At 36.0% G+C, this 17905-nt stretch overlaps 1 protein-coding gene and 1 long non-coding RNA gene across 30 annotated transcripts in view; one reads left to right on the top strand and one right to left on the bottom strand.

Moving 5' to 3' along the window:
* Window positions 1-17905, top strand: part of LOC110598164 (uncharacterized) — a 165084-nt gene that overhangs the window by 56904 nt on the left and 90275 nt on the right. For 3 of the 7 annotated variants that reach the window (XR_013437172.1, XR_013437171.1, XR_013437176.1), the window contains exon 2: window positions 12505-12733. The exons of the other annotated variants lie outside the window; for them this stretch is intronic. This is a non-coding gene — a long non-coding RNA (uncharacterized LOC110598164). The remainder of the gene's footprint in view (window positions 1-12504; window positions 12734-17905) is intronic. 7 annotated transcript variants of the gene reach the window in all.
* Mef2c (myocyte enhancer factor 2C) overlaps window positions 1-17905 on the bottom strand; it is a 148370-nt gene that overhangs the window by 16466 nt on the left and 113999 nt on the right. For 20 of the 23 annotated variants that reach the window (XM_021726030.3, XM_021725949.3, XM_078044845.1 and 17 more), the window contains 2 exons: window positions 17208-17394; window positions 14596-14643 (listed from right to left, as the gene is read on the bottom strand). In XM_021726030.3, coding sequence (XP_021581705.1) covers window positions 14596-14643; window positions 17208-17394 — 235 coding nt within the window. The remainder of the gene's footprint in view (window positions 1-14595; window positions 14644-17207; window positions 17395-17905) is intronic. The other 3 variants (XM_040273512.2, XM_040273515.2, XM_040273514.2) reach the window with 3 other exon arrangements.

Consider the following 17905-nt stretch of genomic DNA (forward strand, 5'->3'; position numbering starts at 1 on the left):
TTATATGAAACAATACATTTAACCTTTTTGCATCAGGAAAAATAAAGACAAGACTGTAAGAAAAAACCCTTGATAAATTGGAATGGTCAGAGTATTTTTATATTTAACATGTTTTACTGAATCATAATTGTGACTATGTTAGGGTCTTAGTTTGAATTGATAGATTCTACTGGATAAGAAGGGAAATGAGGAAACCAATAAAATTAGTATTATACTTTCCCGTCAGCCGAAGTTCAGACAGACACGCTGAATACATGTGTCACTTACATATTAAGCCTGCGTGAGATCTGGTTTAAATAAACAATCAAATGGAAAATTAGCTAAGTAATTTCAAAAGAAGAAGGAAAAAAATAGTCAGTTAAGCAGTGCAATGAAGCTTGAATAGATCAGAAGAAACTGAAGCCCCGGCTCCGTAGATGCCGATACTGGTTTGCATGGAGGAGTTATTTTGCTAAAAGGAAGTAAAACCGCTTCGTGAAATGTGTTGTCCTGTGATATGAGAAGCACTGGGCCAGTGCACGAAAATGGAAATGTGTCACAGAGGTTCTGAAGAAAGTTTCTTTAAAAAAAACAACAACATTTTTCTGCAGTATACTTACTGAGAAATTCCAACAAAGCCTACGTCTTTTTGGCCTACATTTTAAACAATGATTGGGGCAGCAGCAGGGGGGAAAAACATACATCAGTTTTTCATCCGATTAATACCTCAAAACTAAAAAAACTGATTTAAAAAGCATTCTATTTCTGGAATATTTTTGGATATTTTTTGTTATTTGGAAATCATGCCATTTTAGAAGATTAGGCACATATTTTAAGGTGTTTACATATTCAATGTAAAATATTTTGAACCATGATGACACTTCTTAAATTCATATTTTTAGAGCATAAAGTTATTTTTAAGAACAAAAAAAATTTCTGCTTTTTACGGCTGAAGTTCTGCTGTTTTTAGCATATTGTGCCAGCTAGCATTTTGGAGCCGTATAATAACCATTTCTGTTTCCAGCCACCAAATTGTTATTCTTTTGGCATAATATAGATTCAGGAATGCAAGACTGTGGATCCTAAACCAGTGATATAGAAACCTATCATTTGAAAATCAATGATGAATACATGCGTGTGGTTTACTGCTAAGAAGAGGCTGCATTTAAACCGGCTGGGCAACCGCAGACTCCTCCTCACTCAAAATGCTGCGGCCTGTGTGGAGGCTGTTGTCCCACCTTAAGATAAATTCACCAGAGAGAATGGTCTCATTTAAATTCAGGGGTCGGGAGGTGGGAAGCTCCACCTCTCAACAGCCTTCTAATATACAGATTCAACCTTTCTTCATGCTGTGTTTTAAAATTACCCTCTTTCTGGACAATTATCAATTTAGACGTGACTGTATGCAGATGTCACATTCTTCTGACCACTTAAAAGCACAAAAATTATAAAGCATGAGTGAATGGATTTCCTGACTACAGATTTTATATATATATATATATATATAAAAGAGGTACAGACCAACTGTACAGTTAAATGAAGCTTTTATAGTTTCATTTGATTAAAAATATCATTTCATTAAAAAAAACACAACTTACACATTCACGGCATGACTTACATAAAGGAATCTACTTCTACTGGCTACAAGTTTGTAAACATTAAAATTAGTGTAAATACTCCAGGACTTCAAATATGGTGTTAGGAGAAAAAACTTTTTTTTTTCTTTCCACGGTTAACTTGCAAACACTTGCCTCCCCCTTTTATTGACTCCTATTTTAAGAAGCTGTAAATTCAAAGAACGTATTCCTGGCTTAAGATATTATGAGGACGGCGTTTTGCCTTGTCTTACAGAGCTCAATTGAGCATGTAGCTCTCTTTGAGCCTGTGGCTCTAAAACTTCCTTTTATTTGGATGTTTGGGCATTATGAGTCTTTTCATTTGTTGTTTCTTTTCCAAGACTTTCAATTATAAATACAAGCACATAAAACTAAATAAGCACAAAACTGAAACTAGTCCTTAAGGATCGTGTCTAATTTTTTCACTGGCATAATCTTTTAATCTCACAAATTGCCCACTTTGACCATTCCTTCCGTTCTTCCTCCATCTCCATGCCCAATGAATCCCAAATCTTGCTACTTTTTCTTCAAATTACTCATTAACATTTTGAAAATGTTAAATTCAGACATTGAGGGTCTCTTCTCTTTATGATACCTATCTCCATCTTCATGGCTTTCATCTCCATTTGACTGCTTTTCAATAACACCCCATCTGGTCCTGTGGTCCCTAGTTAGGGATTCTTCACCAGCCTCTAAGATGGACTTCAGGAGGGTGTGAACTTCCTATAGCTTTATGCAACTTCTGTGATTATATGTGATATTAACCCGTCTACCCAGGGGAACCTTTCTAAATTACCACTTCCAGCATATTACTTTTTCAAATAGCATTTAACACAGTTGGGTCAGTGCCCTGTCTGGCTCTCAGGACTGTCATAGTTGACCCACTCTCTCTATCTAATCCAATTTCCAATGGCCAAAGTCAGGTTGACAGTCCTCTGAATATGCCCTAGTCTTTGCTCTAGCAGTTCAATAACCGGCAGTGTTCACTTTCCTGTTTAATTCAAATTCATCTTTTAAGGATCAGCTATAGTTCCAACTCTTTCATGATGCCTTTCAGACAACTTCAGCCCACACTGAACTCACTCTCCTCTAAACTCCTGCTGCAATTAGAGGCAGGGATACTGTACAAACTACTATGTCTTTAAATGTCTCATGTGCTTGGAAAACATACAGAGAATATGCTAGAAAAATCAGGAATTATTTAGGAATGGCACTGAGAGTTGATTTATGGAGGGAATCTGAGAAGAAAACTAAAAATGTGAAGAGTAACTTGTTAAATTCCAACATTGAGGATCTTTCCTCTTTAAAAAAATTTTTTATTAGGTATTGGCAGACCTTCACTTATTTATTTATATGTGGTGCTGAGAACCCAAACACTCTACCACTGAGCCATAACCCCAGCCTCAAGGGTCTTTTCACTTTATGCTACTTGCAAAATTTTTCTATTTTAGATCATCATTGTATATTGGTGGCCAAGTCCACCATTTGAGACAAAGTATTTATCAACCATATAATACGTAAGAGAGGAAATGACACAAGTACCATTCTATGAAATTTGTTTACAGAGAGTTAACTGAATTTCCTTTTTTTACCTATCATAGCTGTTAATTATTTCAGGCACATTACCTTAGCTACTGCGAACAGTAGCAGAATCAAAAGGCACAAATTTTTCCTAACGAAGATGAAAACTTCAACGAGACACTGAACTTTTCTTCTACAATGACAAACATCTAGTGTCATAGGTTGTCTCAAGACAAGTCTCAACAGTAATTAATTCACACAGAACTTTTCATCAAAATATAAGCAACCTAGGAAAAAGAATGGCAGGAAGGTGGCAACTAAGAGTGAGTAGAATTTTATTAGAAGGTTCAGAAAGAGACTTCTCAGAGAGAGGAAACACAGGACAGGACAAGAGCAGAGCAACTGTGTTCGAGAACGATGAGCCCCCTATGAAGATGAAACACTGGATGTTTTAGAGTATGCAGCCCTCAGGAGCTGGACAAGAAGGCTTGGCAAGCTCTCAGATCATGTTCACTTTATACTGTAGACTTTACAGTAAACTTGTACCAAACTTTATGCTATAGAAAATGAGCAGCCAATGATAACTTCTCAGTGGTTAGTTTTATTGAGTGTGCATTAGGGAAATATCTATAGTGGCAGTGGAAATCAGAACTTAAAAGGGATTAGACTGCAATTAGAGAGGCTAGTTAGGATGCACCAGACACAGGACACATGTGGAATGAGATCCAAATGCAGAGAGGGAAAGATTGACATGGCAGTCAGGAGCAAGGGGGGAAAGGAGGGTACAGCAGATAAATTCAGGTGCTAATCACCAATGTCTTCAACATAGTTCCTTCAACCCTGTGGAGCCTTAGCCTTCTAAATGTAAATGATTAAGTAAAAGAAGCATAAAAGTAATCTGAATCAGAGACTCTCAGATATTCATCTGAGGCAGGTGTTGTCAGCATGATAGTACAACAGTATTAACAACAGCAACACAGTATAGCTTTATTTACCAATGACATTCAAAAAATATCAAGCATGCACATTAACTGTCCCAAATAGTACTTGGTAACTAGTAACTGCTGTGTAACTGTTTGATATCATACGTGGATGTAAAAGACCTTTAATCACAGGATAACCCTGTGAGATATTAAAAGTATCCTTGTTATAAAATGAAAAAACTGAGGAACAGAGAGGTCCAGTAACTTGCTCAACATCAAACAGCCATCAAATGGAGAAGCCACAATAGGAACTCAAGCAGTGTGTCTATGCCCTGAAGCTGACATACACTGCACTACTCCCTTGAAAATCAGTCATGCTCTGAGCTTTAAGAGCCCTCTATGTCTCATCTCATTTTAAAAGTACAGGATTACAGAGGAAGAGGAGAATAAATGAAATTCAAGACCAGGAACCAAAGACTTAAAGGTTCTCCTAAGTCAGAGGTGGTGTGAGAGTTTGAGGAACACTTGACATGGTCAGCTTGGGCATCATAAATAGAAGATACTGCACTCATATAAAGAGATACAGAATGACAATGTGCCAGACCATAATTACATTCTCCCTCTGGATAAATATTCACAATGAATATTTAAAATAAATAGGAAACATTGAGGCCACACTAAACACTAGAGCAACTATTTAACTTTGGTGCATTATTTACAGTGGATAATTACATATGCTTTTAAAGGCATATTTCGTAAAATTTTAGTCAATAATCTTCTCACGACTAATAGAGGGTAAAGATGTTTATACTTGCTGTTAATTAAAAAAGACCAGCTTCTATCAGAACCACTGGACATGTTAGAAAAATGTCTGGGATTTTATGGTACCTGCTATTAGTCATCTGAAAATAACTCATATAGGCTCCTAAAATTGCTTTGTGTACTAATTTGTTAATGGTATCTGATTTGGGGGAGTTTGGAGCAAATTGCCACAGGAGAATGATAAGCTGAATACACAGTTGTACCTTTTATGTGTTCATCTGCTTTTACTTTAGCAAAATGTTTTACCCATTTCTTTTTCCTGGTGCTGGTAACTGAACGTAAGACTGTACATGTTAAGCACATGCTCTACCTCTGAGGTTCAACCCCAGGCTCTTGGGTTTTCCTTTTATTAGTAACTTTGGAAATATTTACAGGATAGCATCTTGTTACATAAATGTCACATTCATAATAATGCTCACTACCAATTCATAATTATGCTCATCAATTTACATTTGACTTTGAAAAAGTTTTACAAGTTAGTTTTATTATCAGGATGCTATCTTGTGTCTCAACTGAACCTACATCTTTTCACAAAAATTAATTATATATGGTAAACTTGCTTATACAAACCCCCACTCTATTGAAAATGACACTCTTAAACAATTTTTTTAGTGGAAAATATGACCTTCTAGATTGCATTTTATATTTACTCTGCCATTTTAGAAACTATGTTACTCAGCTGTTGTGAATCACAATCAATTCTTTTTCTTAAAGGGAAAAGGCGATCATTTTCATGGATGGCTCTAAGAGAAAAGGCAACCACAATTGCCTTTCTGGCTCTGGGGTCAGAAATCTGGAAATGATGAAAATTTCAACAAGACTAATATAGAAGGGAGGCAAATCAGATCTGATTCTTATCTTGCTAAAGACTCCTGATTATAGATGCTTACACACAAAATCAAGTCTCCACTCTTTCTAGGGGTTTCGGGTAGGGGGGGTGCGAGGAACTGATATTGTAAAATATGAGATAGTGAAGAAATTCTAGCAAAACCTCAGTACCTTCTGTGGTGTGTTCTTAGAAAAAATACCCAAGATCCACTAATGCCAAGGCTATTCTTGGCGGGACCAGTTCAGGGCCAGCTGACATTCTAAAAAGAGATTAACCTCTTCTGCTTAACCATGTTACCTGATAACAGAACAGAGCATTGCACATTTCACATCTAGCCACTCTGCTTAGTGATCTTTTGTACATTAACAGTCTGTCTGTCAACTAAATACTGAACTTTGAACATGCACACATATTCTAAGCTCCAGAAAGGGAAGCAGAAGCTCAGAACTGTTACTTATCACTAAGTTGTTTTTCCAAAAGATTGAGAGTCTGTGTCATAAAGTGGGTTTATGTTGGCAAGCCACTCTCTCATTTGTTCTAGTACTCGTGAGGGTCAGGCAGTATCACCCCAACTTTTGATAAATGAGGAAATTGAGGCTTTGGGAGCTTCTGTGTCAAGACTGAGATCTCCCTGTCAGCAAGTGGGAGAGCTTTGATATGAATCCAGAACACAGGGTCCCACTGAGTTATTACAAAAGCCAGATGTCTGAGACTTAGCATGCCTCTGTATTTCTCCCCCTCTCTCTCTTAAAAAAAAAAAAAGCTCCATTTGCAAATAAGGAAGAAATGGACAATCTGATGTTTCCAGTGCACAAAATATCCTTCTGCTTTGCGTACAGATTTACTTAAGGGATACTTTTTAATTGCACCATCAAAATGATATTGAACCTTACTATCTTTTAAAAATTCCACTTAGCAATGAGTGATGGATTTATGACTCATTTAATTGTTCACTCTTTGCGATTTTGGGCCTGTCTCTGCTAAAAATGAGGGGGTGTCTTCATTATTGACACAATCGCTCATTCTTTCAGTCATTTTTCTAAACAAAAATATTGAGACAGTATAAATTAGAGAGAACGTGACAGAAGAGAAAGAATAATTACTTGTGGTTTTAACATTTACACAACTGCTTTGAACACATCAGAAGTTCATAGCGTTCAAAGTGAAATGTGTTGCACTGAGCTGTGCTGCTCTCATGTTCTGCCTCAGAGTGATGGAAAAGTCTGCTTCATTCCCACTGTTAAGGACAGAGGGCCGCACCAGATAGATCTGGGAAGCTGACCAGTGCGTGCTCATTGTACACTTAACTCATATTACTGGAACTGCATTAAACTAACTTTAGTTTGGTTAGAAAATAAAAATATAGGTAATTCCCATAATAACAATAGCTATCATTTATTAACAAGTGCTTACATTGTGGCAGAAACTGTGTTGAAAGTTTTATATCAATTATCTCACTGAATTCTCACAAGAATCCTGCAAAATGGGATTTTCACAGACTTTCTGAAGGCAATACTGTTCTCTTTGAAATAACTTGTATATCATATATTCTCCTTGATTACTATATTATCCTGAATATCTGCCATTAGAATATTTTCCCAAATTACTGTTTGAGCAAAAATTCTGTTCCATGCTTTCATTGTTCTCATTACATTGCTTAATACCAGTGGTAACTAAAGGTCCCTTTTTCATGACTGTTATATAAATTAATGTTTGTGGGCTGGGGATGTGGCTCAAGCGGTAGCGCGATCGCCTGGCATGCATGCGACCCAGGTTCGATCCTCAGCACCACATACAAAGATGTTGTGTCCGCCAAAAACTAAAAAATAAATATTAAAATTCTCTCTTTCTCTATCTCCTTTAAAAAAATAAAATAAATTAATGTTTGCACACACAAGTGGATGATGGACTTCGGTTTGCGTTTACCACTATATTACAATAGCCTATATTAATATAGCAGGGCTCCCTCCTCCACAGACTTTATATACAACATAATTAGTTCTTTATCATAACTGGAAATGGTAAGTGAACTCTAAGTCCAAGAAACTGTGAAAGGAGGGCACAGTCTCTATGCTAACATGAAAATACTGGGTTCAGTTAAAACAACAGAGTGGAGAAATTATAAACCCAGGAAATACTTAGCATCCTATGGGGACATCTGTAAATTATAAATTCAAATTGTTTCATGGAGGTTCTGGTACAGTACACTTAGTTTTCTTTAAAGTAGCTAATGATGTCTCAAATATGAGTCTGTATCAGATTATATACTCTTGGAATTGAAATTCAACTGAAATATACTAAGTTAAGCCTAACTGCAAAATTTAAGTGATTGGCAAAAGTTTATCTAAAAACAGCAAATTATACTCTTGGCTGACAGCCTTGAAGCCTCAAGTGAGAAAGTCCCTGGTAGGTAAAAAACTGATTTCCAAAAGAGGGGTTTTTTAACCACATTCCTCCTTCAGCATCTGCTGTCTACTTATGCACAATTTCACATTACTGATGATTATGAAAAAAGCTTTTTTATGTGTTATCTCTAAATAAAATCTTATGGTGATGCCAAAAATAGGGAACAGAGAACCCAGTAGTATACAGGGAGGAAAAAATGGTTGCTGTGAGGAAGAAAAACGGCAACTTTGAGTAAAACTCATATTTAGAGAAGAATATTAACTGCTTGAATTTAATATTAAAAAGGCCAAAATTTTATTATCAGTTATACTCTTACAGTAAATCAATATGATATGAACAGAGAGACCAATTTTTACCTTGCTTTACTGAATATAATTGACAGGTAGGTGAGTAGAAGAAATATATGGTGTGGAAGCAGGTATGGTGGCACCCTTGCAATCCCTGCTACTCTAGTGACTGAGGTGGGAGGATCCCTTGATTGCATAAGTTTGGGATCATTTTGGCAATACAGTGAGACCTTAGCTCAAAAAACCCAAAATACATGGTTTGTTAAGTTGAAAATATGACAAAGGGCTATAAAATCTGCTTCTATACTCTCCATAAAGTTTAATTTGAGATTTTCTTTCTCCCCCTGGAAATCAAAGTCCTTAGGCATTAAGTCCAGAGCAAACAAGTTGAAGGCAGGTTTTACAGTATCCTGAGTTGACCTGCAACTTCTTTCATTTGTCTTCTCTTTGATCTGCCTTTGCCGCACTGACAGCAGCCCCACAGAATGGCGTCAAAGCACTACTGCTCTGTGATTTGCCAGGGATTGTAGATGGAAGCGGACACTGACTTTCTTGGCAGTTGGCTGCAAAACACATGCTTCACATCACCCAATGAGAAGACTAAGTGGTTTTTTCCCCCCTTTAAAAAATCTAGATGACCTTGGGTTGGGTTAAAACTCTTAGTGTTACTTAATTTCATAGATAAAAACAAAAATCAATGCTACTTATCTTTATTCATATTTTGGGTGAACTCCCAATGTAAAACAGAATAATTTCAGAGTTTTCTTTTTTTCTTTCTTCCATAAGAATGAATACAACTATTAACCCATTTTGTTTTGTTTTTTCATCTGCAGATTAATAATATTTTTCAAAGGATGATAAAAATGATATCTGTATACTAACAATTAGTTTTCTTATTTGAGAAAAATTAAATGGCATTCTTTTGTGTTTCTGGAATATTATAACCTGAATTTGTTAGGCAATAAAAGTGCAAACTTGTTAAAACCAATATTTTTAGTCTAAATTCTTAAACATTTTGTTGATATTTTAAACCATTGAGAAAAGGGAGGAAGTCTTTCGGGTGATGAGAAAGTCAACCCAGAGCCAGGTATGGTGGTACACTCCTGTACCCCAGAGACTCAAGAGGCTGAGGTAGAAGGATCACAAGTTTGAGGTCAATCTCAGCAACTTGGAGAGACGCTGTCTCAAAATAAAAAATAAAAAGGGCTGGGAATGTAGCTCAATGGTAGAGCACCCCTGGGTTTTATCCCCCGCTCCCCAAAATAAGTCATCACAGCCAAGAAATTTCTGATAGGTGTCCTCAAATACTTGCAAAACGGTGTTATCGGTACAAGAAAATTAAATGTTATATGATCATTCCTCTCCTTACTTAGTTCTATGTTGTAATATGCTAAACTTTCTTTCCAATGTTAGATAAATCAAACTGCTTTATGATTATATAATCATAACATCGTAGATAATTGAAATGCAAAGGTATTTGTGCCCATTCATATGTAACTGCTAAGTTCAAAGATACTAAGTCATGAGAATGTCTTGCTAGATGGCTTTTTTCCAGAGCCTGGAAGCCAGGTCTCCCTGTTTGCCGTTTGGTATACACAGAAGTACATTGCCACCATCAAGTCTCCAAGTATTTAGCTGATATAAATTAAGCATTCCAGAAATGACAATGCTTGACAACCCAATGCACAAAATAGTAAACAATTAACAATCAAAATAAAGAAACAGCTGTTATTTTTTATATAAAATTATGTCTAATTTACAATAAATGCTAATTAAAATTATTAACCAATATACATAAATCTCCTTTGCCTCATTGTCAAACAGCTATGTAGAGCCTGGCGTGGTGGCACATGCCTGTCTTTCCAGCTGACTCAGGAGGCTGAGGCAGGAGGATTGCAAGTTCTAGGCCAGCCTCAGCAATAATTAGCATAACCCTGTCTCAAAATAAAAAAATTAAAAAAAATGAAAAGGACTGGGGATATAGTTTGAAGGGTAAAGTGCCACTGGGTTCAATCTCACCCCCGCCCGCCCCCATACAAATAGCTAGGTAGATTGTAAAATTCTGTAAAAATTTCAAAGGAATCACTAAAGGCTTTTCTTCTTCCTCTGTCTTCTTCCTTTGTAAAATATCAACCATAAATCAGTAGATATTGTACACACTGGTACTTTCTACTTAACACAAGGCAACCATATTATCAAGGTGAAAACAGAGGGCACTAATAGGGTAGTGCATAACCCAACAAGGCACTGCTGTGCTAATGGTTATTTCCATCAAATCTAATGATTACAACAGCTCAACAGAACTTGATCTTACAATCATCAATAACCACTCAGATTAGCATGTTAAAAGCTTTAATGTACAGAGATATGACAAAATGTAACTTTAAAAGCACTGACTCCTCACTTTGCTTGTTGGGAGGAAAGGATTAAGTAGTAGAGGAATAACTGTCAATTGAATCCTAGAAATGTCACTGCTACTAATGCATTATAATGACTTGCTGTATATATCCTATACCAAGAGCACAAGCCCATCTTGGTACTTCTTCATTACTACTTGCTTTCATTTTTGAAATTACTTCAACTTAAGCGATAAGAACTTCATTGCTTTAAGAGTTGATGAGTGATAATCTGAGATACCAACCTGCATTTAATTTACTGCTATGTATCAGCTTTTCAGGTTTTCTGTTATATTAGAGGAGAGTAAAACCTCGCCTTACTGACCCATTTGCTCTCCATTTCATCAAACAGATATTCACTATATAGAATATTAAATACATTATTTTTATAAATTACAGATCAAGGGTATATCATTTTGTTTTTAAAATTACATCATTTATTTAAAATGTTCTTCCTGCTTTACATCAACACTCTTTAAAACTTCTATGTCTAGAAGATAGATGTTTTATTTAGCTAACATTTACTGAGTATCAACTATATGTTAACCCTATACATTGAGCTAAGAATACAAACTAAGACACAGTTGCTCCCAGAGATCTGTGTCCAGGAGAGACATGCCCAGACATTGTAATTATGATGCATGGTGATATGCACTGTTAGTACAGACTGCCACTATTAGTACAGAGAAGAAGTGCATAACTCCTCTGGAAGATCCAGGAAAGGATTTCCTGAACAGCTGAAATAAAATCTGAGCAATGGCAAACAGTACTCAGTAGCCCAGAGCAGGGAGGAGAAGGCATAGGTAAGTGTGAGCAGCTTTGACACCATTTGTGAAGTGGACCACAGTAGAAAATTAAGAGCTTGGACTCCAGCCAGGGTGATGCCTGAGTTCTATTGGGCAATTGTTTAATCTCCCCTTGCCTCACTGGACCCATCTATATAAAGGGTATAACAAGAGTTTCTACTTAAAAGAATATCTATGAAGATGAATGAGTAACTTCTTTTGGCAAAACAGATAATAAAAGCAATTTAAATGTTTATTATTAGTAGAGCTGAAGTGCAAGGTTCTTGATGGCAGTGGCAGAAGAGAAGTTAAGATTGAAGAATAGGAATGGGTCACAGATAAGAGGCTTTTGGTGAATTGCAAAAGACCTGGGAAGCCACATGCTGAATTTTCAGGATGTCAAGGCTTTGAGAAAGATCAATGAGTCACAGGGAGACTGAAGAAGAATGTAATGTGAAGCAGAGCACTAAAATAGCAGGCTCTGGATACATCCCTGTGGCACTGGTAGGAGCCTGAACCAGGGCAATGGGATGGGAAAGAAGAAGGGTAGATTTAGAAAACACCTGGGAGAGAGTGGGTAAGGCGTGGCTCACCGCATGACAGGATAACAGAGAAGAATGGCTTAGTCAACTGGCTGGGGAAAGAGGCTAAGCTTTATGACTGAACTGAACTGAAATAGAGAATGCTTACCTTTTTGGTCTTTTGATTCTAGGCACATAATAAATGTTGAACTCCCTTCCTTCCTTCATGAAACTATTCCCTTTTTACAATCTGATATGACTTGATTTAAAAAAAAAACTTCAAAGGCTAAAAAGCATTTAGTTTGATTGCAGAATTGCCACTTGGCCTTAGAGTTTCTAACTCTGAGACCTTGAATTTAAATGAGAATATTAAAAAATTGGGAGTTATTTTGCCTTAATTTTCTTTTTTGAAAATGCAGACACACTCTGGCTGATCTTGTTTCCCTCTGGTGTTGTGAGATTCTTTGACATCAGCACAGATATATTCTGCTTCAACATATGATACTGGTTGGCATGTGAAAGAAGAGGAAGAGAGCTGAGTTTATGGGCAAGATGTGACAGCTAAGCTCCAGACCAAATGACATCTGTAACAGGTGTGCCTTGGCACCCATGTTAGAAAGAGCTTCTTCCTCTCCTTTTAAAAAGTGGGTAAGTAACTATATACCACTGTGGAAACTATATTCTCACAGCTATAAGATACAATCAAGACAGAATAATTATTGTCATTAGGGTGGAACAATTGTCTTTTTCTTTTCTTCTATTTTTGAATTAAAAGAGTCTCATGCCTACAGCAGAGGTCTGAGGTAGAAAGATGCATTTGTTAAACTCCTGAGACTTTGCTAGTGGAATAATGCTATAGCCTGTTATGTGGCAAACTTTTATGCTTACAAGATGGAGGGTCTTCTCTCTCCCTGGAGGGCCAATCAATTTAGCTGACTGTCAGGGAACTGACAATGACAGCAGCATTGAGCAATCAAACACTTTAAATTTTCAACATAGGATTCTAAAGCATTCTAGCCACTATTCTAGCAGTAATAAGAGACCACTTCCATCAAAGCTGTTCTCCTCTACATATTTTTTTGTTATAAGTTTTAATAACTTTCATCTCTGCTACTGACTGTTCCTATATTCCCAAGCAAATTGGTGCATTGAGATATTAGATAAATCATCATAACATCTAAGGAATTTTTCTTACATTATGTCTTGGTCTTTGTGACCACCCAATTCTTGGTCTCCACCCTTCTCTTTAAACATAGTGTTTGGCAGAGACTTGAATCCAGGAAATACAGAGGTCTGGATTTAATATGGTTCTCTAATTTTGAGACAATAAACTACAAAGTCTTTTTTAAGGTGAAAAAAAAAACCCATATCCTTTCTAGAGTCCAGCAAAATAACTACCATTAAGTTTACTCACTAATTTGCCTCTAATTTTTAATTTTATATGTAAAATTTTATATGTAAAATAGGAATTTAGAGCTATTCATCCTGTTAATTCATTATGTAGTTCAAATTCTTTTTCTTCATCACTCATCAAATTAATAAAGAACCAATACCAAAGAGTGAGAAACACTACCCCCAAATGGACATATTTATCCATTTGTATGTTTTTATATGCCCATTTTCTTTATCTTTTTTCTTATAATTAGTAGGCTATTATACTTGACCCTGGTAAAATATTTTAATTAGGTTGTCCATGGATATTTCAATAAACTTGAATTTTTTTTTTACATTTCAAACATAACCTTGTGCCATTCATGCATGCCCCCACTATTTAAAATGTATAGCATGTTCCAGCTGCAGAAATTACCATGGTTACTTGTTATGCCAATAGCAAACTACAGATGGCATTTAAAAGTATTGTGTTATCTTGCCTCTGCATTGAAAATAGCATTTATATCTCAATAATCACAATATCATGAATTATACAGAAAACTGTGGCTATAAGACAACTGGCCATGGTTTAAGAAGTTCTTAAGAGCTAACATATATTTAAGAGTTTTTTTTTGGGGGGGTAGATTACGTTGATGTACTCTGAAAACTCATTTTAATGTTAAATTTGGTTTTATTACCAGATTGCTGAATCGTTAAAATCTTATTCCCTTCTTTTCTTTATTCACTGTTCTTTAGAAATGAATAGGATTTCAGTATTTCTTTTGGGTGGAAAATGATTCACTTTTACTGTGAAATGATTAACAGAGAACACACAAAGTGTGACTTGCTAAAGGGACTCTTATGTGTAGGAATAGTATCTAGGATTAAGTTGATTTGTTTGGAGCCTTCAATTCTCTCACTGACCAGATGAACCCTTTATTAAGGACGGTTCTAGTTAATAAATAGTTTTCTTCTAAGTTATTATTTAACCACTCCTGCTTCAAAAAGTGCTTTAGAAATTCTTGGGGCCATTTTCCCATGCCTCTCACAGACCTCTCAACTTTACTTTGTACAAAAAAGACTGACTTCCTGGCAATCTAGACAGTGACACACAGTGCAGTAGGGAAGTCCCTGCTTACCTGCGCTGGTGCCTGCACCGGACGTGAGGTCTCCACCCATCAGACCACCTAGGGATTAAGGAGGGAGATCAAAAGGAGAAAGGCTAAAGGCCCACAGAACAAAACACTTTACCTTTAGAAACCTCAGTATTTTGTCCAATCCTGACAGTCATAAATTTGTAAAGTGCTACCTAAGTCAGATGGCTGACATTTGTTTTATTGTGACATGCTGTGCTCAAATGTTAAAAATACATTCAATCACTGACATTTTGCAGGATCTTTTTTTTTTCTAGGAAAGATTACATTAAAAAAATATGCAGTCTTTGAATAGTAGCTTCATTTTTATTATTTCCAAATCTAGGTCTTTCCTAAGTAGATTCTTCATAGGCAATAAAAAAAAAATAGGTCCACTCTATGCTCAGAGAACCATGTAAATATATCCTACACCATATATGTAAATATATCTTACATCATTAATTTTATGCAATGCTAATTATCCAGAATTTTGACCATTTAGTAAGTCTACCCACATAAATTATACTGACATAATAAACATGTTTTCACAAAGTTAGGAACATATGCTTATTCACTGCTAATTTAAGCAAGTAGATTAACATTTGACAATGTTTACATATGAGAGTTGGGTGGTTTCAATAAAATGCTGAATATAATAATTACTTTTAGTTTTTAAGGAATAAGCTTTAACCAAAAAATAATAGCAAAAATGTCATCTAGTTTTTCTAATTGCTTCTAAGTGATACTTTTCCATTATTAGTTGGTTCAGGGTTTAGAATTAGATGAAAATGTTCATTACTTTTTTTTTTTTTTTTGGTACAGGGGATTGAACGCAGGGGCACTCAACCAATGAATCACATCCCCAGCCCTATTATGTATTTTATTTAGCATCTCACTGAGTTGCTTAGTGCCTTATCATTGCTGAGGCTGGCTTTGAACTCGCCATCCTCAAGCCTCAGCTTCCAGAGCTGCTGGGATTATAGGCATGCATCACTGCACCTGGCGTGTTCATTACATTTTAAGAAAATATTTCCCATCAAATATTGTTTTGGAAATAAAATATAAAATTAAAAAAAATAGCATGAATTTATCAAATAGGAAATTCAACTTCATCTGAATATCTGTGAAAGGAATATATGTGGTTATTAAAATTCATATGAAAAATTTCAAACATATTGAAATATAGACAGAATAGCACAATAAAGTCCTTTGTACACATTTCCCAGACTCAGGATTTATAAAGTCTTCTAGAGGAAAAATTCTTCAGTGAATAAACTGCTTTAAATACAGTTATATGTGCCTAAGATATTCTAAAATTTTCTTTATAAAGTGCTTTCTTAAAAATATAACATAAATATATAATGGTTTGCTTATGTGATTTATAAATACAATTATTTTTGATGCTGCTTTTGGAAGTACGAAGAAATAATTAAGCTTTTTTCAATACACACTGAATTAGTTCCCACTGGGAGTTTGGCAAATCAAAATGGTATTCTTCTGTCTAACTAAAAAGAACAAATTAAAAAAAAAAAAAGAGTATTCTTGCCTTCAAGTTCTTTCAATCCAGTGGGAAAAACCGACACATATTTGATACTGTGAATTGTAATGTATTTAGCTTGAGCTGAGTCCTAATAATGGTCGGACTTTCCCTGAGCAAAAATTTCACTTCTTTATGACATTCAGAGTTGAACAACATTAAGGAGACATGCAGAGACAAATCTATGTCCAGTACACATGAGATGACATGCTCCTGACTTCATTTCTTTGTTTTTAGTTCACATTTCCTATAAAACATGCAATCCTATTATCTATATTTTCAACATTTAATTCTTTCTGGAATAAGGTATTGTATAAGTAAATAAAATTGGCCAAAATAATAAATCATTAAATGGGACAGATGCTATCAGAGAGTGCAGGGGGGGGGGTTTCACAGTAGAAGTGGCACCTTGGTAGAAAGAAGCAGGAAAAGGGCATTTTAGACAGGGGGACAACAGAATGAGAAGTGTGTTGACAGGATTTTTGACATCCTGTCTGAGAAGTACACAGTTAAAATATGATCATGTGCACTGAGCATGAAAGTGCATGCCTCTACTGCCAGAGCCTGAGGCAGGAGGATGGTGAGTTCAAAGCCAGCCTCAGCAACTTAGTGAGGCCCTAAGTAACTCAGAAAGACCCTGAGTCTAAATAAAATTTAAAAGAAAGACCCTGTCTCTAAATAAAATTTAAAAAAAGGGCTGGGGATGTGGCTCACTAGTTAAGCACCACTGGGTTCAATCCCTGGTATCAAAAAAAAAAAAAAAAAAAACCAAAAAACCAACCCCCCCCAAAAAAAAACCCCCAAAACCAACCAACCAACCAAACAAACAAACAAAAAGCCATGTGAGGAGATAAGTGACACCCTAAAAGATAAAATGTAGACTATGAAAGATTTCAAAAGATATGCTAAATATTTAGGCTTATCAGATAGAAGACCTAGTAGGGTTGGATGCTAAGCAATGAAAGGATGAAGGCACATAACTAGGAAACCAAAGAATATCTCATAGAAAAAATAGCCTGGGCTTTGCCAAAAGGGGTTCCCTCCAATGGCTTGTTAAAATTAAGTCCTTTTGAGGGCATACCTGTGTTACCTGCACTGGGAGGTCGATGTGTTACACCAGGAGACATACTATTCCTTTGCAGAGAAGGGTGAGCCAGTGGCAAAAGGTTTGGGTTTCCCAGTGAGCTGACGGGGTTGCTGTACACCAAACTGTTGTGGCTGGACACTGGGATGGAAACTGGCATCTCAAAGTTGGGAGGTGGAACAGCCTGTAGGAACAGAGACAAATAAACCCAAAAAATATAGGTAAAAGAAAAGAACAGCAACAGAAGCTCTCAAGCACAGGCAGTGCTTACTTTTCCAAGAAACATTCCAATTCCAAACCCCATGGTGTGCAGAAGACCATGAAGAAGTTGAGATCATAAATTGATTTCTTTAATATGCTCAGAGCTCTTTCTTTGCAACTATTAGAAAAGGTTTCGCTTTTGTTTAAAACAAAGCCCCATTTCATTAGACTCCATTGTCTTTGAATTCCATTCTATTAAGTAATAATTGTTCATTTGTGATGTCTGAATCTGGTGCCAGAAATGACTGCAAGATCAAAGGTACATGACTGTGATGACTTCACAGATAAAAAGGAGGATTAAAATGCAAACCAGAGCCTTTGGTTTAATTGCTTACTGAAGCATATTTATGCAGAAGTTTAATGATATAAAATCATCCCCAGGCATGTGAATAGCACATATAGTTTAATTATTATTTTAAAAAATCTGTCTTTTA

Source organism: Ictidomys tridecemlineatus, chromosome 1 (genome assembly GCF_052094955.1).
Source record: "Ictidomys tridecemlineatus isolate mIctTri1 chromosome 1, mIctTri1.hap1, whole genome shotgun sequence".
Lineage (NCBI taxonomy): Eukaryota > Metazoa > Chordata > Mammalia > Rodentia > Sciuridae > Ictidomys > Ictidomys tridecemlineatus.